The sequence below is a fragment of the Somniosus microcephalus genome, chromosome 15 (genome assembly GCF_052327205.1).
Source record: "Somniosus microcephalus isolate GS21.2 chromosome 15, FLI_Smic_1.0, whole genome shotgun sequence".
Classification (NCBI taxonomy): Eukaryota; Metazoa; Chordata; class Chondrichthyes; order Squaliformes; family Somniosidae; genus Somniosus; species Somniosus microcephalus.
In genome coordinates this window covers 6,940,424-6,968,190 of record NC_141001.1, presented here as the reverse complement: position 1 = coordinate 6,968,190, position 27,767 = coordinate 6,940,424, and the positions used below count along the sequence as shown (strand labels likewise).

At 54.9% G+C, this 27,767-nt stretch overlaps 1 protein-coding gene across 4 annotated transcripts in view; it reads right to left on the bottom strand.

The window, feature by feature from the left end:
- LOC147106526 (AP-2 complex subunit alpha-2-like) overlaps positions 1–27,767 on the bottom strand; it is a 148,788-nt gene that overhangs the window by 24,374 nt on the left and 96,647 nt on the right. For 3 of the 4 annotated variants that reach the window (XM_086007485.1, XM_086007483.1, XM_086007486.1), the window contains 5 exons: positions 7,941–8,114; positions 6,353–6,496; positions 5,434–5,597; positions 4,511–4,593; positions 1,850–1,938 (listed from right to left, as the gene is read on the bottom strand). In XM_086007485.1, the coding sequence (XP_085863611.1) occupies positions 1,850–1,938; positions 4,511–4,593; positions 5,434–5,597; positions 6,353–6,496; positions 7,941–8,114 (654 nt within the window). The remainder of the gene's footprint in view (positions 1–1,849; positions 1,939–4,510; positions 4,594–5,433; positions 5,598–6,352; positions 6,497–7,940; positions 8,115–27,767) is intronic. The other variant, XM_086007484.1, reaches the window with a different exon arrangement.

Below are 27,767 nucleotides of genomic sequence, written 5' to 3'. Positions count from 1 at the left end.
AAACATTTAAAAAAGTTTATAAAAGTTACCAAAATCTTCAAAAAACTTCCAAAAACCTATTTAAACTGCTGCTTTGCATGTAAAAATGCTTAGCAGCTTGACAGAAACATTGGGGGCGTGTCCAGTGAAACTGAGACCTCAAGGGGCGTGTCTCACTTGCACTGCACGCTCCTGGTTTCGCGCTGGCTGCACTCCTGGGCGGCGTGACGTCATACGCTGCCCGGGATTCTTCTTCTGGAAACCACCAATTCCAGGCGTCCCTGGAGCTGATCGGGCAGTAGCGCGCGGGTAAGTGTAAATACGGGGCTGCAAGCCCCGTTCACCAATTTCTGGCCCATTGCCTGTCAGACAGAAGACTGCAGGTTCGAGACCCAGCCCATGACTAGAATGACAGCGGAGTGCAGTACTGATGAAGTGCTGCAGGGTCAGCAATGCTGGCTTTCAGATTAGACATTAAACTGAGTCTGTCCATGCTGATGGTGGAGCTGGATTTAAAATTAAGTGATCCAGTATCTGATTCATTGAGGGTGAAGTGTATGACAATGTATGAGAAACATGATATGGTGACAGACTACAGAGCAAAAACATGACCCGCATTTAAATTCAAGTGGCTACAGGAATTTTTTTGCCCGATTGCCACCCGGTGATCACTGCTGAAACGGGTGTGTGTGGGGGGGGCGGGGGGGGAAGTGTGTGTGTGTGTGTGTGTGGGGGGGGGGGGGGGGAAAGAGTGTGTGTGGGGGGGGGGGGGGAAAGAGTGTGTGTGGGGGGGGGGGGGGGGGAAAAGAGTGTGTGTGTGTTTGGGGGGGGGATCCTCCTCCTCGCCCTGCCCATTGCCCTCCTCCTCCTCCTCCTCCCCGCCCATGCCCTCCTCCTCCTCCTCCTCCCCGCCCATGCCCTCCTCCTCCCCGCCCATGCCCTCCTCCTCCTCTTCCTCCCCACCCCATGCCCTCCTCCTCCTCCCCGCCCATGCCCTCCTCCTCCCCGCCCATGCCCTCCTCCTCCTCGCCCATTGCCCTCCTCCTCCTCCCCGCCCATGCCCTCCTCCTCCTCGCCCATGCCCTCCTCCTCCTCGCCCATGCCCTCCTCCTCCTCGCCCATGCCCTCCTCCTCCTCGCCCATGCCCTCCTCCTCCTCCTCCTCCCGCCCATACCCTCCTCCTCCCCGCATTCGTCCTCCTCCTCCCCGCCCACACCCTCCTTTTCCCTGCCCATGCCCTCCTCCCTGCTTCTGCGTGTGTGTTGAGGTCAGGATCAAGCTCAGCTGTGATGCCTCATTCCCTAGACAATAGCCTGCTGAGATCCTTTGACACATGAAGACTGGCCAGTGCAGTGCCACTCCCTTTTGATCAGGAGGTGAGCAGCAGAAACAATCCCCCAGGGGAGCAAGTTAACAACCTTAACCAGAAACTACAGGGAGACAGCAAGCAGCTGTCCCAATGCGGGGAGACACACACACAAATCAGCTAGACTGTTCTCGTGCAGCTGCTGGTTTGCAGGGAAGGGTACCTACCTTCCTTCAGGCTGGGAAATACAGTATAGCACATATTTTGGGAGGAGAGAGACAAGGAAACCCATTGGCCCATAACCATGCACTTTTCCAAGTCACAAGACAAGCAGAGCTACTGCGCATTTCAATCTGCAACCCATTGGCCAAGAACTTAGGCCACCACCTCCAATCACTGCAGCTTCAGATAATCTGCAGCGGACTTAAATGGAAACAATGCATCCTGTAGGTAACGGCTCTCAACAGTTACTGAACAGAACGATCAACAAAAGCATTCCATCAATTAGCAAGCTCGCAGGCCAGCCTCTGCTTTCAAGCAAATGGTTTCACATAAAAGGATATGAGCTGTAAGGTTTTCGGGGCAGACAACCGCTGAGGCGAAACTGACAAACTGAGCAGAAGTCTTGTTTCCATAAAAAACGTACATTCGACCTGCAGACAGTAACAGAGGCTGCGTTAGCAGACACACTTCACACAACCGCCGTCCCCACCCCCCCATTCAACTCTGCACCAAATTACAGGAAACTCTTTGGTATCCGGCACCGACGAGACCCGGGGTGTGCCGGTTGATTAAACGTTCCGGATGACGGAGAGGGTTATCTACCACGGCTATTTTTAACAAAGAGTCAGACTCCTGTTATTGAGGTGTTTCGGACTTCCAACAGCGCCAAGAAGCCGAGTAGTGGCAGTTTGGAGAACTACCCCCACTGACTAACTCGGCCACCGCGGGAGACTCGGACTCGGCAACATTGCCGGTTATTGAGGTGCTGTTTTCGGACTGAGAATTTTGCCGGTTAAGAAAGAATTCCGGATATTTAGGTGCCGTTTAAACGAGAGTTTCCTGTACTGGAAGCTCACCGTATTTCTCAACTTGTGACTCTGGGTTCAAAACACACATGCTTCTATGACCCCGAACACTTCCAGGTCATCCCGCAATCCATATTGCAGGAGAACAGCACTAGAGAGAGAGTTTTAGTTTAGCACTGGGTTGGAAATGGACTGGGATTTAATATCTGCTCCCGATCAGCTCGTGCAATCAGTGGATGCCTCATCTGAAGTAGCCAGCGGCTGACAACAGCTGAGCTGTTATCAGTGGACGAACGTACTGATTGAATTATTTTTTTTAAAATAATTCATTCATGGGATGTGGGTGTCGCTGGCAAGGCCAGCATTTATTGCCCATCCCTAATTGCCCTCAAGAAGGTGATGGCGAGCCCCTTTCTTGAACCGCTGCAGTCCGTGTGGTGAAGGTACTCCCACAGTGCTGTTAGGGAGGGAGTTCGAGGATTTTGACCCAGTGACGATGAAGGATCGGCGATATATTTCTAAGTCAGCATGGTGCATCACTTGGAGGGGAACCTGGAGGTGGTGGTGTTCCCATGTGCCTGCTGCCCTTGTCCTTCTAGATGGCAGAGGTCGCGGGTTTGGGAGGTGCTGCCGAAGAAGCCTTGGCGAGTTGCTGCAGTGCATCTTGTAGATGGTACACACTGCAGCCACGGTACGCCAGTGGTGGAGGGAGTGAATGTTTAAGGTGGTGGATGGGGTGCCAATCAAGCGGGCTGCTTTGTCCTGCATGGTGTCGAGCTTCGAGTGTTGTTGGAGCTGCACTCCTCCAGGCAAGTGGAGATTATTCCATCACTCTCCTTACTTGTGCCTTGTAGATGGTGGAAAGGCTTTGGGGAGTCAGGAGGTGAGACACTCGCCATAGAATACCTAGCTTCTGACCTGCTCTTTTAGCCACAGTATTTATGTGGCTGGTCCAGTTAAGTTTCTGGTTAATGGTGACCCCCCAGGATGTTGATAGCGGGGGATTCGGCGATGGTAATGCCAATGAATGTCAAGGGGAGGTGGTTAGACTCTCGCTTGTTGGAGATACTCATTTCTGGTCAATGGTGACCCCCAGGATGTTGATGGTGGAGGGCTCGACGAAGGTAATGCCATTGAATGTTAAGGGGAGGTGGTTAGACTCTTGCTTGTTGGAGATACTCATTGCCTGGCACTTCTGTAGCACGAATGTTACTTGCCACTTATGTATGTTCTACTTTAAGCATCCTGCAATAAGCAGGTTTCTCCCTTTTTAATGTTGATTGTGTTCCCTCTCTAGTCCTGAAGATGCTGAGGGTACAGTTCCAGGAGCCCAAATGGCCATTTGTTCACATACAAGTCCAGACAGTGAGCATTGGCAGGCTATTGAACCACTGGAGGCATCACAGCCAAACCTGATCCAATCCTGTCTCGACATCCACACACTGCCACTTTCAGCAGTGGTCGCTGGATCGGCAATGGGAGCGTTTCACCCCGTCCCTCGCCCAAAGACAATGGGGAAACACCTCATCTCGCGTCTCAGCTGGCAACAGCTGAATCGCAACAGACCCAGATGGAACATGGAGCTTCCAGGCCCATCCAACTCAGCTACTCACTGGATACACCAGCTGGGGTCACAAGGGTGCCCTTAACATACCAGCGTCACTCTGTGATGTGCTATCAATCTTACCCAAATCATCGACAGCTGGCAAAACTGTGGTAGGTGTCATTTAAACAACCTTACAACTGAAAACCCGCTCTCACTGCTTCAACAGACACGTCACTGGAGCCAGGTAATAGCAGCGACCTGTGAGCATCACAGGGTCACTTATTTTCTTGGGGTAAAATACGAAATAATAATGAACTGTAAAGGCTGCAATCTGAAATAACTCCAGAAAATGCTGGCAATGCACAGCAGGTCAGTCAGCACCTGACAACCAGCACTTCATGCTGCTCCACACCAGTGCATCACGAGGTGTAGTGAATGGTTCACCAGTCCCTTCTCTTTAGATGTTGCTACACCTGCCATGTAATTCCAGCATTTAATCCAAGTATGCACTTCAGTCAGGCTCAAATCATATAGGAGAACCGGACATGGCAGGGAAACTCACTAGGCAGCACAGTGGGAGGGTGGGGGGGGGGGGGGGTGGTTGGGGTGATGGGGGGTAAGGAGAAAGGGGGAGAAACTAAAGAAACTTACCCAAGTTCTGCCTAAATTCAGATTTCAGACCAATCTGTAAAAGTTGGTTCTCAAATAAGACGCCGTTATTTTTACAAACAAACCTGAAAAAGAGAAAATGGAGAGTGGGAAGAGAGAGAGAGAGATCGAGAGAGATCTGTACCACATCCTGCAAGAAAAAACCTTTTTCCTCGTTTCTAATAAACCATTTGGAGGATAGTGAACTTTGGAAAAGACGTCAGATTTACATTGATGGGACTTCCAGCACAGGTGCCCTTGTGGGCCAGACCACAGGTTTCCAGTCCTAGGGATGGTGACACAAGGCAGAATACTGCAGCTTTTCCCTTCTTCCCTGACCATCCACAGCACTGACTCAGTGTTTTAACATGGATTCTATTCCCTCTCTCTCCTTGCTTGAGGGCGCTGACCAAGGTTCCCTCTAAAAAGATTTTTGTGCGCGGTACCTTTAAATTTGTTGTGTGGCCGCGCACACGTGGTATCTTAGAGGGAACAGCTTGTAAGCAGCCTGCGCGGTTCCTTCCCGATTGTTGGGCAGCCACGCACGCGTGCAGCTTAGAAGTAACGTTGGCACCGACTCCACCGGAGTACGGCTCCAGGTGTCAGTGCCCTTCAGGACTTTACCCAAAGTGGCTATTCTTCACATGAGCCTAGACCAGGCTAATTGCATTTCTGGTTAGTGAATAAAATATGAGTAATAGATACCGTCGTTGGGCCTGATCTTAATACTCAATATTCACGTAGCGAATGCATGTGAACTTTAACCTTTATGTGCATTTACTGGTTCAAAGGTAAGATGAAAAGCAGTGTGCGCGAGTGGTTTTTCATCGTTGAGTGCTTAACTTCAGAAATAAGGTGTGCGGTGCGGGGCAAGTAGCTTTCAACCCAGAATACCGGTAATTCAGCGCGTGCTCGTGACCAGGTACCTCACAGAGTTGTCTTCAGCAACGGGCATCTGCAAGGTGACCCCAGAGCTCATGTCCGAGAACATGTCCACCAATAATCCACCTGTAGACGGATGCGAGGAGGCTGAATTCACCAAATGGGCTGCTCCGAGACTCAGAAGGTCAGCAGGCGGGGAAGGGGAGGCCTGTAAAAGAAACACAATGAAAATTATAACAGAACCTTACAGAAAACTCCCTCTGTTTGAAGAGAGAAACTGGGAAAGGTTTTTACAGTTGCAAAGCACAACAAACTGCTCAAATGAAACACGCCAGTTTCAAAGGCTTGTATACAGCGCCCTTTCCCCTCTCTCAAAAGAGTTTCACGTATAAATAATCACCAGTGTTAAGTAGGCAAATGTGGCAGCCAATCTGTGCACAGTAGGATCCCATAATTAGCAAATTATTAAATGGCCAGATAAACTGCTTTTTTTGATCTTGATTAAGAGAGGAATGTTGATCAGGACACCAGGAAAACTCCCTGCTCCTCTTCAAATAGAGCCATGGGATCCTTAACATCCACATGAACAATCAGATGGGGTCTCGGTTTAACATTTCATCCAAAAGATGGCATCTCAGACAGTGCTGCACTTTCTCAATAATGCATTAAGGTGTCAGCTCAAGTCCTGGAATGGGGCTCAAACCCACAACCTTCAGACTCAAAGCAAGAGTGCTACCGGCTGAAAGGCCAGCAGTTCATCTTATTTCTTAAACACAGCAAGCACAAAACAGGCAACATGCATCACATGGTCTGGACCACCTTAGTAGCATTAACAATGATCCCAATGGCATTCCCCGAAAATAGTTTTATTCTCGGCAGTTTGTGTTAGAGTCGGTCAGACAAAACCCAGCTAGTCGACCAGGTTACTGTAAAGTTCATGCTGTAACAAAACTTGAAGAGAACCTCGAACGTGAACAGATGTGCTCCCGGGTCAAGGAAAGGGGGAGCTGGTGAGTGAGGAGAGTACTGGTGAGAGCTGGGACGAGGTCTGTTCATAGCAGCCAACTGCAGAGTCAGAAGCTCACGAGATCGAGGTTGGGGGCTGTTCTAATAGCACAAGGGAAACCAGTTAAACAAGTTAACCACAAGTATAAGGAGAGCAGAGTCAAGCTGGCATTATAAGATAGTCATGTAAGATCCCCAAGAGACTGAGAAATAAATATGCAAACATTCTTATTTCAGATACAGAGTAAAGCTCCCTCTACACTGTCCCATCAAACACTCCCGGGGCAGGTACACCACGGGTTAGATACAGAGTAAAGCTCCCTCTACACTGTCCCATCAAACTCTCCCGGGGCAGGTACACCACAGGTTAGATACAGAGTAAAGCTCCCTCTACACTGTCCCATCAAACACTCCCAGGGCAGGCACAGCATGGGTTAGATACAGAGTAAAGCTCCCTCTACACTGTCCCATCAAACACTCCCAGGGCAGGTACAGCACGGGTTAGATACAGAGTAAAGCTCCCTCTACACTGTCCCATCAAACACTCCCAGGGCAGGTACAGCACGGGTTAGATACAGAGTAAAGCTCCCTCTACACTGTCCCATCAAACACTCTCAGGGCAGGTACAGCACGGGTTAGATACAGAGTAAAGCTCCCTCTACACTGTCCCATCAAACACTCCCAGGGCAGGCACAGCATGGGTTAGATACACAGTAAAGCTCCCTCTACACTGTCCCATCAAACACTCCCAGGGCAGGTACAGCACGGGTTAGATACAGGGTAAAGCTCCCTCTACACTGTCCCATCAAACACTCCCAGGGCAGGCACAGCACGGGTTAGATACAGAGTAAAGCTCCCTCTACACTGTCCCATCAAACACTCCCAGGGCAGGTACAGCATGGGTTAGATACAGAGTAAAGCTCCCTCTACACTGTCCCATCAAACACTCCCAGGGCAGGTACAGCACGGGTCAGATACAGAGTAAAGCTCCCTCTACACTGTCCCATCAAACACTCCCAGGGCAGGCACAGCATGGGTTAGATACAGAGTAAAGCTCCCTCTACACTGTCCCATCAAACACTCCCAGGGCAGGTACAGCACGGGTTAGATACAGAGTAAAGCTCCCTCTACACTGTCCCATCAAACACTCCCGGGGCAGGTACACCACGGGTTAGATACAGAGTAAAGCTCCCTCTACACTGTCTCAACAATGTGCATCAGCCCAGACTCAGAAGAGTAGCTGTTCCTATCAGTCATCCTACTCTCAGTTTACTTCCACATCAGCAATTCAGAACGAGATTCTCATTAGTGCTGTAGTGGCCCACAGCCCCTCGGCACAGTGTTGACGTGGTCAACTTAAGTTCACGTAGGATCCTTATACCCCGCAGAGAAACGAGACTTCCTTGCCATCAATCTGTAATGGTTTCAGAGACTAGTTCTATTGGAAAAGCGCCAGGGTACGACCCCACTGTATGACACTGTTGTTACATACCAGAGCCCATTACTATGACACAGCCCGTCAATTAAACCGTACTGAGCCACATACCAGGGTGTTGGTGTTCACCACAGTGGGTTCGGAGCCGCCATTAACATCAGAAATCCGCTCCTTTTTAGCCTCCTCCAGGTCAGTCAGGGTGCTGGTTCCCTTCTTCTTTTTCAGCTTGTTAAGTATTGACGATTCCCTCTCAGGGAACGGTGGCATCTCTTCCAACACAGTTGCCTAGCAGGGAACAGATCAGTCAGCTCGTAGGACATTCGAAAACTGCAAACATACGTGTCAAATTATTGTGAAAACATGGTAAAATTAGTAAAAGTCAAACACCAATTCGTAAACATTACACCGGGACTGGAATCCTTTCAGCTGGTGTGACACCGAGCTGGATAGGCCACAAGATCACTGGTTCGACCCTGGTCCGTGCTGAAGCAGCAATTGGAGCACTACAGTTGGCTTCAGCACATGGACCTGGATCATTATCCAGTGCCTCCTGCTCGACAGTACTTGGCATCAGGTGATAACACAGCCGCTCTCTTCCACTTGGCCCCAACTCCAGCCAGTGTTCCAGCAAGTTGCTCCCTCCTCAAACCAGACTCTGGTCAAAGCCATCACTCCAGCTAATGCTCTTCTCTGCCTCTCGACTCCCAGTTTCAGTACGACGTCCTGCTGCTCCCTCTCCCTGGCTCCCCAATGCAGTCTTGCATCCCACTGCTCACAAATACAGTCCCAGGTCCCACAGCTCCCTCCTCTCCTGGGCCCCAATACAGTCCCAGGTCCCACAGCTCCCTCCCCTCCTTGGCCCCAATACAGTCCCAGGTCCCACAGCTCCCTCCCCTCCTGGGCCCCAATACAGTCCCGGGTCCCACAGCTCCCTCCTCTCCTGGGCCCCAATAAAGTCCCGGGTCCCACAGCTCCCTCCCCTCCTGGGCCCCAATACAGTCCCAGGTCCCACAGATCCCTCTTCTCCTGGGCCCCAGTGCAGTCCCAGGTCCCACAGCTCCCTCCTCTCCTAGGCCCCAATACATTCCCGGGTCCCACAGCTCCCTCCTCTCCTGGGCCCCAATACAGTCCCAGGTCCCACAGCTCCCTCTTCTCCTGGGCCCCAGTGCAGTCCCAGGTCCCACAGCTCCCTCCTCTTCTGGGCCCCAATACAGTCCCGGGTCCCACAGCTCCCTCCCCTCCTGGGCCCCAATACAGTCCCAGGTCCCACAGCTCCCTCCTCTTCTGGGCCCCAATACAGTCCCGGGTCCCACAGCTCCCTCCCCTCCTGGGCCCCAATACAGTCCCAGGTCCCACAGCTCCCTCCTCTCCTGGGCCCCAGTGCAGTCCCAGGTCCCACAGCTCCCTCCTCTCCTGGGCCCTAATACAGTCCCAGTTCCCACAGCTCCCTCCTCTCCTGGGCCCTAATACAGTCCCAGGTCCCACAGCTCCCTCCTCTCCTGGGCCCTAATACAGTCCCGGGTCCCACAGCTCCCTCCCCTCCTGGGCCCCAATACAGTCCCGGGTCCCACAGCTCCCTCCCCTCCTGGGCCCCAATACAGTCCCAGGTCCCACAGCTCCCTCCTCTCCTGGGCCCCAATACAGTCCCAGGTCCCACAGCTCCCTCCCCTCCTGGGCCCCAGGGCAGTCCCGGGTCCCACAGCTCCCTCCTCTCCTGGGCCCCAATACAGTCCCGGGTCCCACAGCTCCCTCCTCTCCTGGGCCCCAATACAGTCCCAGGTCCCACAGCTCCCTCCTCTCCTGGGCCCCAATACAGTCCCGGGTCCCACAGCTCCCTCCCCTCCTGGGCCCTAATACAGTCCCAGGTCCCACAGCTCCCTCCTCTCCTGGGCCCCAATACAGTCCCGGGTCCCACAGCTCCCTCCTCTCCTGGGCCCTAATACAGTCCCGGGTCCCACAGCTCCCTCCTCTCCTGGGCCCCAATACAGTCCCGGGTCCCACAGCTCCCTCCTCTCCTGGGCCCTAATACAGTCCCGGGTCCCACAGCTCCCTCCTCTCCTGGGCCCCAATACAGTCCCGGGTCCCACAGCTCCCTCCTCTCCTGGGCCCCAATACAGTCCCGGGTCCCACAGCTCCCTCCCCTCCTGGGCCCTAATACAGTCCCAGGTCCCACAGCTCCCTCCTCTCCTGGGCCCTAATACAGTCCCAGGTCCCACAGCTCCCTCCCCTCCTGGGCCCCAATACAGTCCCAGGTCCCACAGCTCCCTCCTCTCCTGGGCCCCAATACAGTCCCGGGTCCCACAGCTCCCTCCCCTCCTGGGCCCCAGTACAGTCCCGGGTCCCACAGCTCCCTCCCCTCCTGGGCCCCAATACAGTCCCAGGTCCCACAGCTCCCTCCTCTCCTGGGCCCCAATACAGTCCCGGGTCCCACAGCTCCCTCCCCTCCTGGGCCCCAATACAGTCCCAGGTCCCACAGCTCCCTCCCCTCCTGGGCCCCAGTACAGTCCCGGGTCCCACAGCTCCCTCCTCTCCTGGGCCCCAATACAGTCCCGGGTCCCACAGCTCCCTCCTCTCCTGGGCCCCAATACAGTCCCGGGTCCCACAGCTCCCTCTCCTCCTCGGCCCCAATACAGTCCCAGGTCCCACAGCTCCCTCCCCTCCTGGGCCCCAATACAGTCCCGGGTCCCACAGCTCCCTCCCCTCCTGGGCCCTAATACAGTCCCGGGTCCCACAGCTCCCTCCCCTCCTGGGCCCCAATACAGTCCCGGGTCCCACAGCTCCCTCCCCTCCTGGGCCCCAATACAGTCCCAGGTCCCACAGCTCCCTCCCCTCCTGGGCCCCAATACAGTCCCGGGTCCCACAGCTCCCTCCTCTCCTGGGCCCCAATACAGTCCCGGGTCCCACAGCTCCCTCCTCTCCTGGGCCCCAATACAGTCCCGGGTCCCACAGCTCCCTCCCCTCCTGGGCCCCAATACAGTCCCGGGTCCCACAGCTCCCTCCTCTCCTGGGCCCCAATACAGTCCCGGGTCCCACAGCTCCCTCCCCTCCTGGGCCCCAATAGTCCCAGGTCCCACAGCTCCCTCCCCTCCTGGGCCCCAATACAGTCCCGGGTCCCACAGCTCTCTCCCCTCCTGGGCCCCAATACAGTCCCAGGTCCCACAGCTCCCTCCCCTCCTGGGCCCCAATACAGTCCCGGGTCCCACAGCTCCCTCCCCTCCTGGGCCCCAATACAGTCCCGGGTCCCACAGATCCCTCTTCTCCTGGGCCCCAATACAGTCCCGGGTCCCACAGCTCCCTCCTCTCCTGGGCCCCAATACAGTCCCAGGTCCCACAGCTCCCTCCCCTCCTGGGCCCCAATACAGTCCCGGGTCCCACAGCTCCCTCCTCTCCTGGGCCCCAGTGCAGTCCCAGGTCCCACAGCTCCCTCCCCTCCTGGGCCCCAATACAGTCCCGGGTCCCACAGCTCCCTCCCCTCCTGGGCCCCAATACAGTCCCAGGTCCCACAGCTCCCTCCCCTCCTGGGCCCCAATACAGTCCCAGGTCCCACAGCTCCCTCCCCTCCTGGGCCCCAATACAGTCCCAGGTCCCACAGCTCCCTCCTCTCCTGGGCCCCAATACAGTCCCAGGTCCCACAGCTCCCTCCCCTCCTGGGCCCCAATACAGTCCCGGGTCCCACAGCTCCCTCCCCTCCTGGGCCCCAATACAGTCCCGGGTCCCACAGCTCCCTCCCCTCCTGGGCCCCAATACAGTCCCGGGTCCCACAGCTCCCTCCTCTCCTGGGCCCCAATACAGTCCCGGGTCCCACAGCTCCCTCCCCTCCTGGGCCCCAATACAGTCCCGGGTCCCACAGATCCCTCTTCTCCTGGGCCCCAATACAGCCCTGGGTCCCACAGCTCCCTCCTCTCCTGGGCCCCAATACAGTCCCAGGTCCCACAGCTCCCTCCCCTCCTGGGCCCCAATACAGTCCCGGGTCCCACAGCTCCCTCCCCTCCTGGGCCCCAATACAGTCCCAGGTCCCACAGCTCCCTCCTCTCCTGGGCCCCAATACAGTCCCAGGTCCCACAGCTCCCTCCCCTCCTGGGCCCCAATACAGTCCCGGGTCCCACAGCTCCCTCCTCTCCTGGGCCCCAGTGCAGTCCCAGGTCCCACAGCTCCCTCCCCTCCTGGGCCCCAATATAGTCCCGGGTCCCACAGCTCCCTCCTCTCCTGGGCCCCAGTGCAGTCCCAGGTCCCACAGCTCCCTCCCCTCCTGGGCCCCAATACAGTCCCAGGTCCCACAGCTCCCTCCCCTCCTGGGCCCCAGGGCAGTCCCGGGTCCCACAGCTCCCTCCCCTCCTGGGCCCCAATACAGTCCCAGGTCCCACAGCTCCCTCCCCTCCTGGGCCCCAATACAGTCCCAGGTCCCACAGCTCCCTCTTCTCATGGGCCCCAATACAGTCCCAGGTCCCACAGCTCCCTCCCCTCCTGGGCCCCACAGCTCCCTCCCCTCCTGGGCCCCAATACAGTCCCAGGTCCCACAGCTCCCTCCCCTCCTGGGCCCCAATACAGTCCCAGGTCCCACAGCTCCCTCCCCTCCTGGGCCCCAATACAGTCCCAGGTCCCACAGCTCCCTCCCCTCCTGGGCCCCAATACAGTCCCCGGTCCCACAGCTCCCTCCCCTCCTGGGCCCCAATACAGTCCCAGGTCCCACAGCTCCCTCCTCCCCTGGGCCCCAATACAGTCCCGGGTCCCACAGCTCCCTCCCCTCCTGGGCCCCAATACAGTCCCAGGTCCCACAGCTCCCTCCCCTCCTGGGCCCCAATACAGTCCCAGGTCCCACAGCTCCCTCCCCTCCTGGGCCCCAGGGCAGTCCCGGGTCCCACAGCTCCCTCCCCTCCTGGGCCCCAGGGCAGTCCCGGGTCCCACAGCTCCCTCCCCTCCTGGGCCCCAATACAGTCCCAGGTCCCACAGCTCCCTCCCCTCCTGGGCCCCAATACAGTCCCGGGTCCCACAGCTCCCTCCCCTCCTGGGCCCCAATACAGTCCCGGGTCCCACAGCTCCCTCCCCTCCTGGGCCCCAATACAGTCCCGGGTCCCACAGCTCCCTCCCCTCCTGGGCCCCAATACAGTCCCAGGTCCCACAGCTCCCTCCCCTCCTGGGCCCCAATACAGTCCCGGGTCCCACAGCTCCCTCCTCTCCTGGGCCCCAATACAGTCCCGGGTCCCACAGCTCCCTCCCCTCCTGGGCCCCAATACAGTCCCGGGTCCCACAGCTCCCTCCTCTCCTGGGCCCCAATACAGTCCCGGGTCCCACAGCTCCCTCCCCTCCTGGGCCCCAGGGCAGTCCCGGGTCCCACAGCTCCCTCCCCTCCTGGGCCCCAGGGCAGTCCCAGGTCCCACAGCTCCCTCCCCTCCTGGGCCCCAGGGCAGTCCCAGGTCCCACAGCTCCCTCCCCTCCTGGGCCCCAATACAGTCCCAGGTCCCACAGCTCCCTCCCCTCCTGGGCCCCAATACAGTCCCAGGTCCCACAGCTCCCTCCTCTCCTGGGCCCCAATACAGTCCCGGGTCCCACAGCTCCCTCCTCTCCTGGGCCCCAATACAGTCCCGGGTCCCACAGCTCCCTCCCCTCCTGGGCCCCAATACAGTCCCGGGTCCCACAGCTCCCTCCCCTCCTGGGCCCCAATACAGTCCCAGGTCCCACAGCTCCCTCCCCTCTTGGGCCCCAATACAGTCCCAGGTCCCACAGCTCCCTCCCCTCCTGGGCCCCAATTCAGTCCCAGGTCCCACAGCTCCCTCCTCTCCTGGGCCCCAATACAGTCCCGGGTCCCACAGCTCCCTCCCCTCCTGGGCCCCAATACAGTCCCAGGTCCCACAGCTCCCTCCCCTCCTGGGCCCCAATACAGTCCCGGGTCCCACAGCTCCCTCCTCTCCTGGGCCCTAATACAGTCCCGGGTCCCACAGCTCCCTCCTCTCCTGGGCCCCAATACAGTCCCGGGTCCCACAGCTCCCTCCTCTCCTGGGCCCCAATACAGTCCCGGGTCCCACAGCTCCCTCCCCTCCTGGGCCCTAATACAGTCCCAGGTCCCACAGCTCCCTCCTCTCCTGGGCCCTAATACAGTCCCAGGTCCCACAGCTCCCTCCCCTCCTGGGCCCCAATACAGTCCCAGGTCCCACAGCTCCCTCCTCTCCTGGGCCCCAATACAGTCCCGGGTCCCACAGCTCCCTCCCCTCCTGGGCCCCAGTACAGTCCCGGGTCCCACAGCTCCCTCCCCTCCTGGGCCCCAATACAGTCCCAGGTCCCACAGCTCCCTCCTCTCCTGGGCCCCAATACAGTCCCGGGTCCCACAGCTCCCTCCCCTCCTGGGCCCCAATACAGTCCCAGGTCCCACAGCTCCCTCCCCTCCTGGGCCCCAGTACAGTCCCGGGTCCCACAGCTCCCTCCTCTCCTGGGCCCCAATACAGTCCCGGGTCCCACAGCTCCCTCCTCTCCTGGGCCCCAATACAGTCCCGGGTCCCACAGCTCCCTCTCCTCCTCGGCCCCAATACAGTCCCAGGTCCCACAGCTCCCTCCCCTCCTGGGCCCCAATACAGTCCCAGGTCCCACAGCTCCCTCCCCTCCTGGGCCCTAATACAGTCCCGGGTCCCACAGCTCCCTCCCCTCCTGGGCCCCAATACAGTCCCGGGTCCCACAGCTCCCTCCCCTCCTGGGCCCCAATACAGTCCCGGGTCCCACAGCTCCCTCCCCTCCTGGGCCCCAATACAGTCCCGGGTCCCACAGCTCCCTCCCCTCCTGGGCCCCAATACAGTCCCAGGTCCCACAGCTCCCTCCTCTCCTGGGCCCTAATACAGTCCCAGGTCCCACAGCTCCCTCCCCTCCTGGGCCCCAATACAGTCCCGGGTCCCACAGCTCCCTCCCCTCCTGGGCCCCAATACAGTCCCGGGTCCCACAGCTCCCTCCTCTCCTGGGCCCCAATACAGTCCCGGGTCCCACAGCTCCCTCCCCTCCTGGGCCCCAATACAGTCCCGGGTCCCACAGATCCCTCTTCTCCTGGGCCCCAATACAGCCCCGGGTCCCACAGCTCCCTCCTCTCCTGTGCCCCAATACAGTCCCAGGTCCCACAGCTCCCTCCCCTCCTGGGCCCCAATACAGTCCCGGGTCCCACAGCTCCCTCCCCTCCTGGGCCCCAATACAGTCCCAGGTCCCACAGCTCCCTCCTCTCCTGGGCCCCAATACAGTCCCAGGTCCCACAGCTCCCTCCCCTCCTGGGCCCCAATACAGTCCCGGGTCCCACAGCTCCCTCCTCTCCTGGGCCCCAGTGCAGTCCCAGGTCCCACAGCTCCCTCCCCTCCTGGGCCCCAATATAGTCCCGGGTCCCACAGCTCCCTCCTCTCCTGGGCCCCAGTGCAGTCCCAGGTCCCACAGCTCCCTCCCCTCCTGGGCCCCAATACAGTCCCAGGTCCCACAGCTCCCTCCCCTCCTGGGCCCCAGGGCAGTTCCGGGTCCCACAGCTCCCTCCCCTCCTGGGCCCCAATACAGTCCCAGGTCCCACAGCTCCCTCCCCTCCTGGGCCCCAATACAGTCCCAGGTCCCACAGCTCCCTCTTCTCATGGGCCCCAATACAGTCCCAGGTCCCACAGCTCCCTCCCCTCCTGGGCCCCAATACAGTCCCCGGTCCCACAGCTCCCTCCCCTCCTGGGCCCCAATACAGTCCCAGGTCCCACAGCTCCCTCCCCTCCTGGGCCCCAATACAGTCCCAGGTCCCACAGCTCCCTCCCCTCCTGGGCCCCAATACAGTCCCAGGTCCCACAGCTCCCTCCCCTCCTGGGCCCCAATACAGTCCCCGGTCCCACAGCTCCCTCCCCTCCTGGGCCCCAATACAGTCCCAGGTCCCACAGCTCCCTCCTCCCCTGGGCCCCAATACAGTCCCGGGTCCCACAGCTCCCTCCCCTCCTGGGCCCCAATACAGTCCCAGGTCCCACAGCTCCCTCCCCTCCTGGGCCCCAATACAGTCCCAGGTCCCACAGCTCCCTCCCCTCCTGGGCCCCAGGGCAGTCCCGGGTCCCACAGCTCCCTCCCCTCCTGGGCCCCAGGGCAGTCCCGGGTCCCACAGCTCCCTCCCCTCCTGGGCCCCAATACAGTCCCAGGTCCCACAGCTCCCTCCCCTCCTGGGCCCCAATACAGTCCCGGGTCCCACAGCTCCCTCCCCTCCTGGGCCCCAATACAGTCCCAGGTCCCACAGCTCCCTCCCCTCCTGGGCCCCAATACAGTCCCGGGTCCCACAGCTCCCTCCCCTCCTGGGCCCCAATACAGTCCCAGGTCCCACAGCTCCCTCCCCTCCTGGGCCCCAATACAGTCCCGGGTCCCACAGCTCCCTCCTCTCCTGGGCCCCAATACAGTCCCGGGTCCCACAGCTCCCTCCCCTCCTGGGCCCCAATACAGTCCCGGGTCCCACAGCTCCCTCCTCTCCTGGGCCCCAATACAGTCCCGGGTCCCACAGCTCCCTCCCCTCCTGGGCCCCAGGGCAGTCCCGGGTCCCACAGCTCCCTCCCCTCCTGGGCCCCAGGGCAGTCCCAGGTCCCACAGCTCCCTCCCCTCCTGGGCCCCAGGGCAGTCCCAGGTCCCACAGCTCCCTCCCCTCCTGGGCCCCAATACAGTCCCAGGTCCCACAGCTCCCTCCCCTCCTGGGCCCCAATACAGTCCCAGGTCCCACAGCTCCCTCCTCTCCTGGGCCCCAATACAGTCCCGGGTCCCACAGCTCCCTCCTCTCCTGGGCCCCAATACAGTCCCGGGTCCCACAGCTCCCTCCCCTCCTGGGCCCCAATACAGTCCCGGGTCCCACAGCTCCCTCCCCTCCTGGGCCCCAATACAGTCCCAGGTCCCACAGCTCCCTCCCCTCTTGGGCCCCAATACAGTCCCAGGTCCCACAGCTCCCTCCCCTCCTGGGCCCCAATTCAGTCCCAGGTCCCACAGCTCCCTCCCCTCCTCGGCCCCAATACAGTCCCAGGTCCCACAGCTCCCTCCTCTCCTGGGCCCCAATACGGTCCCGGGTCCCACAGCTCCCTCCTCTCCTGGGCCCCAATACAGTCCCGGGTCCCACAGCTCCCTCCCCTCCTGGGCCCCAATACAGTCCCGGGTCCCACAGCTCCCTCCCCTCCTGGGCCCCAATACAGTCCCAGGTCCCACAGCTCCCTCCTCTCCTGGGCCCCAATACAGTCCCAGGTCCCACAGCTCCCTCCCCTCCTGGGCCCCAATACAGTCCCAGGTCCCACAGCTCCCTCCCCTCCTGGGCCCTAATACAGTCCCAGGTCCCACAGCTCCCTCCGCTCCTGGGCCCCAATACAGTCCCGGGTCCCACAGCTCCCTCCCCTCCTGGGCCCCAATACAGTCCCGGGTCCCACAGCTCCCTCCTCTCCTGGGCCCCAATACAGTCCCAGGTCCCACAGCTCCCTCCCCTCCTGGGCCCCAATACAGTCCCAGGTCCCACAGCTCCCTCCCCTCCTGGGCCCTAATACAGTCCCAGGTCCCACAGCTCCCTCCCCTCCTGGGCCCCAATACAGTCCCGGGTCCCACAGCTCCCTCCTCTCCTGGGCCCCAATACAGTCCCAGGTCCCACAGCTCCCTCCCCTCCTGGGCCCCAATACAGTCCCGGGTCCCACAGCTCCCTCCTCTCCTGGGCCCCAATACAGTCCCAGGTCCCACAGCTCCCTCCTCTCCTGGGCCCTAATACAGTCCCAGGTCCCACAGCTCCCTCCTCTCCTGGGCCCCAATACAGTCCCGGGTCCCACAGCTCCCTCCCCTCCTGGGCCCCAGTGCAGTCCCGGGTCCCACAGCTCCCTCCCCTCCTGGGCCCCAGGGCAGTCCGTATTCAAACTGGATTCATAACTGTACGTCCAAAACAATCAAGTGCTTGATTGTGCTTCCGCAGTTTGAGTGGATATGAGCACCCCACCTGCCCCTGCCAAACCCCCATCAATAGGACTGCCACTTGGGAGAATGTAGGACACATGGAAATCTGCAGCAAGAACAGCGAACCAGTCATATAAAGAGAATTAAAAAATCAGAACACTACAGTAACCATGAGAAACCCTACAAAAGAGAATGGGTTGGCAACTCTCGGGGCCAAGGGGTACGGTAGCACAGTGGTTCTGTTACTGGAATAGTAATCCAGAATCCTGAACTAATGACCCGGTGATGTAAGTTCAAATGTGAATTTGAGTTCAGTTAATTAAACAGATCTTCAGGGAAGGAAACCTGCTGTCCTTACCCGCTTAGGCCTAACGTAACTCCAGACCTACACCGATGTGGTTGACTCTTAAATACCCTCTGAAATGGCCCAGCAAGCTCTGTTGCATCAAACTGCTGCAAAAAATTATAACGAGAATAAAACCAGACGGACCACAAGGTCACTGGTTCAATGCCGATCGGAGCTGGAGCAGCAACTGGAGCACTAGAATTTGGACATGACAAAGACACATCCAGCTCCACTGCACTAACATCTGGGGTCTTGTGCCAAAATTGGGGGAGCTGTCCCACGTACTAGTCAAGTAACAGCCTGACAGAACAGTGTGACAGAATCATAACCATCAGCCAATGTCCCAGACTCCTCCAACACCATCCCACTAGCAGGACAGACCCACCAGGGGTGTTGGCACAGTGGTATACAGTTGGGAGGGAGTGGCCCTGGGTGTCCTCAACATTGACTCTGGACCCCATGCAGTCTCATGGCATCAAGTCAAGCATGGGCAAGGAAAGCTCTTGCTGGTTACCACCTACCGCCCTCCCTCAGCTGATGAATCAGTACTCCTCCATCTTGAACACCACTTGGAAGAAGCACCGAGAGTAGCAAGGGCACAGAATGTACTCTGGGTGGGGGACTTCAATGTCCATCACCAAGAGTGGCTCGCTAACACCACTAGTAAACAATCCCTGAAGGACATAACTGCCAAACTGGGCTTGCAGCAGGTGGTGAGAGAACCAATACGATGCGGAAAAACCTATTTGACCTCGTCCTCATCAATCTACCTGTCGCAGATGCATCTCTCCATAACAGTTTTGATAGGCGTGACCACCGTACAGTCCTTGTGGAGATGAAGTCCCGTCTTCACACTGAGGACACCCTCCATGCTGTGTGGCACTGCCACCGTGCTAAATATGATAGATTCAGAACAGATCTAGCAGCTCAAAACTGGGCATCCATGAGGCGCTGTGGGCCATCAGCAGCAGCAGAATTGTATTCCACCACAATCTGTAACCTCATGGCTATCAGCAGCAGCAGAATTGTATTCCACCACAATCTGTAACCTCATGGCTATCAGCAGCAGCAGAATTGTATGCCACCACAATCTGTAACCTCATGGCTATCAGCAGCAGCAGAATTGTATGCCACCACAATCTGTAACCTCATGAGGAGTGTAGAAGAGCACGCCAAGAACAGTACCAGGCCTAACTGAAAATGAGGTGCCAACCTGGTGAAGCTACAACACAGGACTACATGCATGCTAAACAGCAGAAGCAGCATGCTATAGACAGAGCTATGTGATCCTACAACCAACTGATCAGATCAAAGCTCTGTAGTCCTGTCCCATCTCGTCATGAATGATGATGGACGATTAAACAACTAATGGGAGGAGGAGGCTCCATGAATATCCCCATCCTTAATGATGGCAGAGCCCAGCACGTGAGTGCAAAAGACAAGGCCGAAGCGTACACAGCTGTCTTCAGCCAGAAGTGCCGAGTGGATGATCCATATCGGCCTCCTCCTGAGGTCCCCACCACCACAGAAGCCCGTCTTCAGCCAATTCGATTCACTCCACATGATATCAAAAAACAGCTGAGCGCACTAATTACAGCAAAGGCTATGGGCCTCGACAACATCCCGGCTGTAGTGTTGGAGACTTGTGCTCCAGGACTAGCCGCGCCTCCAGCCAAGCTGTTCCAGTACAGCTACAACACTGGCATCTATCCGACAATGTGGAAAACTACCCAGGTATGTCCTGTCCACAAAAAGCAGGGCAAATCCAACCCAGCCAATTACCACCCCATCAGTCCACTCTCAATCATCAGCAAAGTGATGGAAGGTGTCGTCAACAGTGCTATCAAGCAGCACTTACTCACCAATAACCTGCTCACTGATGCCCAGTTTAGGTTCCGCCAGGACCACTCAACTCCAGATCTCATTACAGTCTTGATCCAAACATGGACAAAAAAGCTGAATTCCAGAGGTGAGGAGAGAGTGACTGCCCTTGACATCAAGGCAGCATTTGATGGAGTGTGGCATCAAGGAGCCCTTCTAAAATTGAAGTCAATGGGGATCGGGGGAAAACTCTCCACTGGCTGAATTCATACCTAAGACAAAGGAAGATGGTAGTGGGAGGCAAATCATCTCAGCCCCAGGACATTGCTGCAGGAGTTTCTCAGGGCAGTGTCTTAGGTCCAACCATTTTCATCAATGACCTTCCCTCCATCATAAGGTCAGAAGTGGGGATGTTCGCTGATGATTGCACAGTGTTTAGTTGCATTTGCAACTCCTCAGATAATGAAGCAGTCCGTGCCCACATGCAGCAAGACCTGGACAATATCCAGGCTTGGGCTGATAAGTGACAAGTAACAGTCACGTCACACAAGTGCCAGGCAATGACCATCTCCAACAAGAGAGTCTAACCACCTCCCCATGACATTCAATGGCATTACCATCGTCGAATTCCCCATCATCAACATCCTGGGGGGGTCACCATTAAACAGAAATTTAACTGGACCAGCCACATAAATTCTGTGGCTGCAAGAGCAGGTCAGACGTTGGGTATCCTGACTCCCCAAAGCTTTTCCACCACCTACAATGCATAAGTCAGAAGTGTGATGGACTACTCTCCACTTGCTTGGATGAGAGTAGTTCCAACACCATCCAGGACAAAGCAGCCCACTTGATTGGCACCCCATCCAACACCTTAAACATTCACTCCCTCCACCACCGGCGCACCGTGGTTGCAAGGTGACCAAGGCTGGAAACTAAATATTCCAGGGTACTTGATGTTTCAAAAAGACAGGCTGAATGGAAAAGGAAGGGGGTAGCCCTGATGATAAAGGATGACATAAGGACAGTCGTGAGAAAGGATCTTGGCTCGGAAGATCAGGAAGTATAATCAGTCTGGGTGGAGGTAAGAAATAACATGGGGCAGAAAACACTGGTGGGAGTAGTTTACAGGCCATCTAACAGTAGCTATACCATTGGACACAGTATTAATCAACAAATAATAGGAGTTTGTAACAAAGATAATACAATAATCATGGGGGACTTTAATCTTCATATAGACTGGGCAAATCAAATTGGCAAAAGTAGACTGGGAGACGAGTTCATGGAATGCATTCTAGACAGTTTCCTAGAACAATACATCATGGAACCAACCAGGGAACAGGATATTTTAGATGATAGCCTGCCTTTTCGTGGGATATGTGGAACACTCTTTGTTCCAGTCCTACTCGGGTCCCCTCCCTCACCTCTTTTTCCGGTACACTGATGACTGTATCGGTGCCGTCTCCTGCTCTCACCCTGAACTAAAACATTTCATTCACTTTGCTTCCGATTTCCACCCTTCCCTCACCTTCACATGGTCCATCTCCGACTCTTCCCTTCCTCGACTTCTCCATCTCCATCTCTGGGGATAGGTTATTGACTAACATTCACTACAAGCCCACTGACTCCCACAGCTACCTGGACTACACTTCCTCCCACCCGTCTCCTGTAAGGACTCTATTCCATTCTCCCAGTTTCTCCGTCTCCGCCGCGCTCCGACGATGCCACCTTCCATACCAGTGCTTCCGACATGTCTTCCTTTTTCCTCAACCGAGGATTCCCCTCTACTGTGGTTGACACGGCTCTCGACCGTGTCCGTTCCATCTCCCGTACTTCTGCCCTCACCCTGCCCCTCCCTCCCAGAACCACGATAGAGTTCCCCTTGTCCTCACCTTTCACCCCACCAGCCTCCACATTCAACGGATCATCCTCCGCCATTTCCGCTACCTCCAGTGTGATCCCACCACCAAACGCATCTTCCCCTCACCTCCCCTTTCAGCATTCCGTAGGGACCGCTCCCTCCGCGACACCCTCGTCCACTCCTCTACCACCCCCAGCACCCCTTCCCCTGGCACCTTCCATCCCACCGTCCAAGGCCCCAAACACCCCTTCCAGGTTAAACAGCGATTTACTTGTACTTCTTGCAATTTAGTATACTGTATTCACTGCTCACGATGCGGTCTCCTCTACATTGGAGAGACCAAACGCAGATTGGGTGACCGCTTTGCGGAACACCTCCATTCAGTCCATAAGGGGGTCCCCGAGCTCCCGGTGGCCTGTCACTTTAATTCACCGCCCCATTCCCACTCAGTCCTCACCGTCCTCGGCCTCTTGCACTGTTCCACGGAAGCTCAGTGTAAGCTCGAGGAACAGCACCTCATCTTTCGATTAGGCACTTTACAGCCCTCTGGACTCAACATAGAGTTCAACAATTTCAGATCATAGCCTGGCCCCTATTACATACATATATTTTCTTCTTTTTATCCACACTCTCTTTTTTCTTCCCTCCCTTCAGCTGTCCTTCATTCTGCCAGCGCAATTCACACCCCATCTAGAGCCATCCTTTGTTCCTTAACCTGTCCCATTTCCACCTCCCCTTGCCTTGAATATCTCTTAATGTCTCTTAATCTCTTCTGCTTTCTATCCTATCACTGACCTTTCCTTTTGTTCTTTCATCCCCTTCCCCTTTTACCAGCCCCCAAACTTGTTTTCCATTTCCTGCTTTTTTCCCAGTTCTGACGAAAGGTCATCGACCTGAAACGTTAACTCTGTTTCTCTCTCCACCGATGCTGCCTGGCCTGCTGAGTTTCCCCAGCGTTTCCTGTTGTTAGTTAGGATATTTTAGATCTTGTATTGTGTAATAAGAAAGGGTTTATTAGTAATCTCATAGTAAAGGATCCTCAGGGAAGAGTGATCATTAACATGATAAAATTTCACATTGAGTTTGAGAGTGAAATATTTCAGTCAGAAACGAGAGTCTGAAACTTAAATAAAGCCAATTACATAGGTATGAGGGGGGAGTTAGCTAAGGTAGGCTCAAGAAGGCAGCTCACCACCGCCTTCTCAAGGGCAACTAGGGATGGGCAATAAATGCTGGTCTTGCCAGTGACACCCACATCCCATGAACGAATAAAAAAAAATTGGGAAATTAGATTAAAAGGTATGATGGTAGAGAAGCAGTGGCAAACATTTAAAGGAATATTCTAAAATTCTCAACGAATATACATTCCATTGAGAAATAAAAACTCCATGGGAAAAGTGATCTATCCGTGGCTAACTAAAGAAGTTAAGGATATTATTAGATTAAAAGAAGAGGCTTATAATGTTGCGATGAATAGTAGTAAGCCTGGGGATTGGGAGAGCTTTAGAAACCAGCAAAGGATGACCAAAAAATTGATAAAAAGGGAGAAAATAGAAGGAGTGTAAACTCGCAAGAAATATAAAAACAGATTTTAAGAGCTTCTACAAGTATGTAAAAAGGAACAGAGTAGCAAAAGTAAACATTGGTCCCTTAGAGGCTGAGACAGGTGACATTATAATGGGGAATAAGGAAATGGCAGAGACTTTAAACAAATATTTTGTATCTGTCTTCACAGAAGACAAGAAGACAACACGAAAAGCATACGAAAAATAGTGTGGAACCAAGGGGCTAATAAGAGTGAGGAACTTAAAGTAATTAATATCATTGGAGAAAAAGGTCTTGAGAAACTAATGGGACTAAAAGCCGAAAAATCCCCTGGACCTGACGGCCTACATCCTAGGGTTCTAAAAGAGGTAGCTGTAGAGATAGTGGATGCATTGATTATGATTTTCCAAAATTCCCTAGATTCTAGAACGGTCCCAGTGGATTGGAAGGCAGCAAATGTAACCCCGCTACTCAAGAAAGGAGGGAGAGAAAACAGTGAACTACAGGCCAGTTAGCCTGACATCAATCGTGGGGAAAATGCTGCAATCTATTATTAAGGAAGTGGTAAAAGGGCTCTTAGAAAATCATAATATGATTAGGCCGAGACAGTATGGTTTCATGAAAGGGAAATCATGTTTAACAAACTTATTAGAGTTTTTTGAGGATGTAAATGGCAGGGTAGATAAAGGGAAACTAGTAGATGTAATATATTTGGATTTCCAAAAGGCATTCGGTAAGGTGCCACATAAAAGTGGCACACTTCACCTGACGAAGGAGCAGCTCTCCGAAAGCTTGTGATTTCAAATAAAGCTGTTGGACTATAACCTGGTGTTGTGTGACTTCTTACATAAGTTTGTATTGCAAGATAAGGGCTCATGGGGTTGGGGGTAACATATTAGCATGGATAGAGGATTTTTTTTTTTTATTATTCGTTCATGGGATGTGGGCGTCACTGGCAAGGCCAGCATTTATTGCCCATCCCTAATTGCCCTTCAGAAGGTGGTGGTGAGCCGCCTCCTTGAACCGCTGCAGTCCGTGTGGTGAAGGCACTCCCACAGTGCTGTTAGGTAGAGAGTTCCAGGATTTTGACCCAGCGACGATGAAGGATCGGCAATATACTTCTAAGTTAGTATGGTGTGTGACTTGGAGGTGGTGGTGTTCCCATGCGCCTGATGCCCTTGTCCTTCTAGGTGGAAGAGGTCGCGGGTTTGGGAGGTGCTGCCGAAGAAGCCTTGGCGAGTTGCTGCAGTGCATCTTGTAGATGGTACACACTGCAGCCACGGTACGCCGGTGGTGGAGGGAGTGAATGTTTAAGGTGGTGGATGGGATGCCAATCAAGCGGGCTGCTTTGTCCTGGATGGTATCGAGCTCCTTGAGTGTTGTTGGAGCTGCACTCATCCAAGCAGTGGAGAGTATTCCATCACACTCCTTACTTGTGTCTTGTAGATGGTGGAAAGGCTTTGGGGAGTCAGGAGGTGAGACACTCACCACAGGTTACCTAGCCTCTGACCTGCTCATGTTGCTACAGTATTTATGTGGCTGGTCCAGTTAAGTGTCTGGTTAATGGTGACCCCCAGGATGTTGATGGTGGGGGATTCGGCGATGGTAATGCCATTGAATGTCAAGGGGAGGTGGTTAGACTCTTGCTTGTTGGAGATAGTAACTGCCTGGCACTTCTGTGGTGCGAATGTTACCTGCCACATATCAGCCCAAGCCTGTCTGTCGTCCAGGTCTTGTTGCATGTGGGCATGGACTGCTTCATTATCTGAGGAGTTGTGAATGGCACTGAACATTGTGCGATCATCAGTGAACTTCGCCATTTCTGATCTTATGTTGGAAGAAAGGTCATTGATGAAGCAGCTGAAGATGGCTGAGCCTAGGACACTGCCTTGAGGAACTCCTGCAGCGATGTCCTGGGGCTGTGATGATTGACCTTCAACCACCACAACCATCTTCCTTTGTGCTAGGTATGACTCCAGCCAGTGGAGAGATTTCCCCCTGATTCCCATTGACTTCAGTTTTACTAGGGCTCCTTGATGCCACACTCGGTCAAATGCTGCCTTGATGTCTAGGGCAGTCACTCTCACCTCACCTCTAGAACTCAGCTCCTTTGTCCATGTTTGGACCAAGGCTGTAATGAAGTCGGGAGTCGAGTGGTCTTGGCGGAACACAAACTGGGCATCAGTGAGCAGGTTGTTGGTGAGTAAGTGCCGCTTGATAGCACTGTCGATGACACCTTCCATCACTTTGCTGATGATTGAGAGTAGACTGATGGGGCGGTAATTGGCCGGATTAGATTTGTCCTGCTTTTTGTGGACAGGACATACCTGGGCAGTTTTTCACATTGTCGGATAGATGCCAGTGTTGTAGCTGTACTGGAACAGCTTGGCTAGAGGCGCGACTAGTTCTGGAGCACAAGTCTTCAACACGATAGCCGGGATGTTGTCGGGGCCCACAGCCTTTGCTGTATCCAGTGTGCTCAGCCATTTCTTGCTATCACGTGGAGTGAATCGAATTGGCTGAAGACTGGCTTCTGTGATGGTGGGGACCTCAGGAGTAGGCCGATATGGATCATCCACTCGGCACTTCTGGCTGAAGATGGTTGCAAACACTTCAGCTTTGTCTTTTGCACTCACGTGCTGGGCTCCACCATCATTGAGGATGGGGATATTCACGGAGCCTCCTCCTCCCGTTAGTTGTTTAATGGTCCACCACCATTCACAACTGGATCTGGCAGGACCGCAGAGCTTTGATCTGATCAGTTGATTGTGGGATCGCTTAGCCCTGTCTATAGCATGCTGCTTCCACTTTTTAGCATGCATGTAGTCCTGTGTTGCAGCTTCCCCAGGTTGGCACCTCATTTTTAAGTACGCCTGGTGCTGCTCCTGGTTTGCTCTTCTACACTCCTCATTGAACCAGGGTTGGTCCCCTGGCTTGGTGGTAATGGTAGAGTGAGGGATATGCCGGGCCATGAGGTTACAGATTGTGGTGGAATACAATTCTGCTGCTGCTGATGGCCCCCAGCGCCTCGTGGATGCCCAGTTAACGGACAGAAAACACAGAGTAGGGATAAACAGGTCATTTTCCGGTTGGCAGGCTGTAACTAGTGGGGTGCTGCAAGGATCAGTACTTGGGCCTCAGCTATTGACAATCTATATTAATAACTTAGATGAAGGGAGACCAAGTGCAATGTATCCAGATTTGCTGACACTACAAAGCTAGGTGGAAAAGTAAGCTGTGAGGAGGACACAAAGAGCCTGCAAAGGGATAAGGACAGGTTAAGTGAGTGGGCAATAAGGTGGCAGATGGAGTACAATGTGGGGAAATGTGAGGTTTTTCCACTTTGGTAGGAAAAATAGAAAAACAGAACATTTTTTAAATGGTGAGAAACTTTCAAATGTTGGTACAAAAAGAAAATACTGCAGATGCTGGAAATCGGAAATAAAAACAGAAAATGCTGGAGATACTCAGCAGGTCAGGCAGCATGTGTGGAGAGAGAAACAGAGTGAACGTTTCAGGTATCTCCAGCATTTTCGGTTTTTATATTAAATGTTGGTGTTCAAAGAGATTTCTGTGTTCTTGTACAGGAAACAGACAGCTAGCACGCAGACACAGCAAACAAGATGGAATGCAAATGGCATGTTGGCCTTTATTGCAAGGAGGTTCGAGTACAAGAGTGAGGAAGTCTTACTACAATTGTACAGGGCTTTGGTGAGACCACATCAAAAATTGTGCACAGTTTTGGTCTCCTTATCTGAGAAAGGACATACTTGCCTTAGAGGCGGTGCAACGTGCAGTGTATGTACCTTTAAAAGAGAACTACTTTTACAGCTCCTGTATGCTGTAGTACCAGCAGTGACCACACCTGTATATAAGCCTTGAGCATGCCTCTGTACTGTCAGTCTTGAGACTACCCTCCTCCAGTAAACACCTGTTGATTGTTAAGTTACAGCCTCCGTGTAGTTATTGGAAAACATCCTACTTTAAGAATCACGGATCTAACACAACGAAGGTTCACTAGATTGATTCCTGGGATGAGAGGGCTGACCTATGAGGAGAGATTGTGTAGAATGGGCCGATACTCTCTGGAGTTTAGAAGAATGAGAGGTGATCTCATTGAAACATACAAGATTCTGAAGGGGATTGACAGGGTAGATGCGGAGAGGTTTTTTCCCCCTGGCTGGAGTGTCTAGAACTAGGGGGCATAGTCTCAGGATAAGGGGTCGGTGATTTACATAGAAACATAGAAGATAGGAGGAGTAGGCCATTCGGCCCTTCGAGCCTGCTCCGCCATTCAATGAGATCATGGCTGATCATCCAAATTCAGTACCCTGTCCCTGCCTTCTCCCCATACCCCTTGATCCCTTTAGCCTTAAGAAATATATCCAACTCTTTCTTGAATATATTTAATGAACTGGCCTCCACCGCCCTCTGTGGCAGAGAATTCCACAGGTTCACCACTCTCTGGGTGAAGAAATTCCTC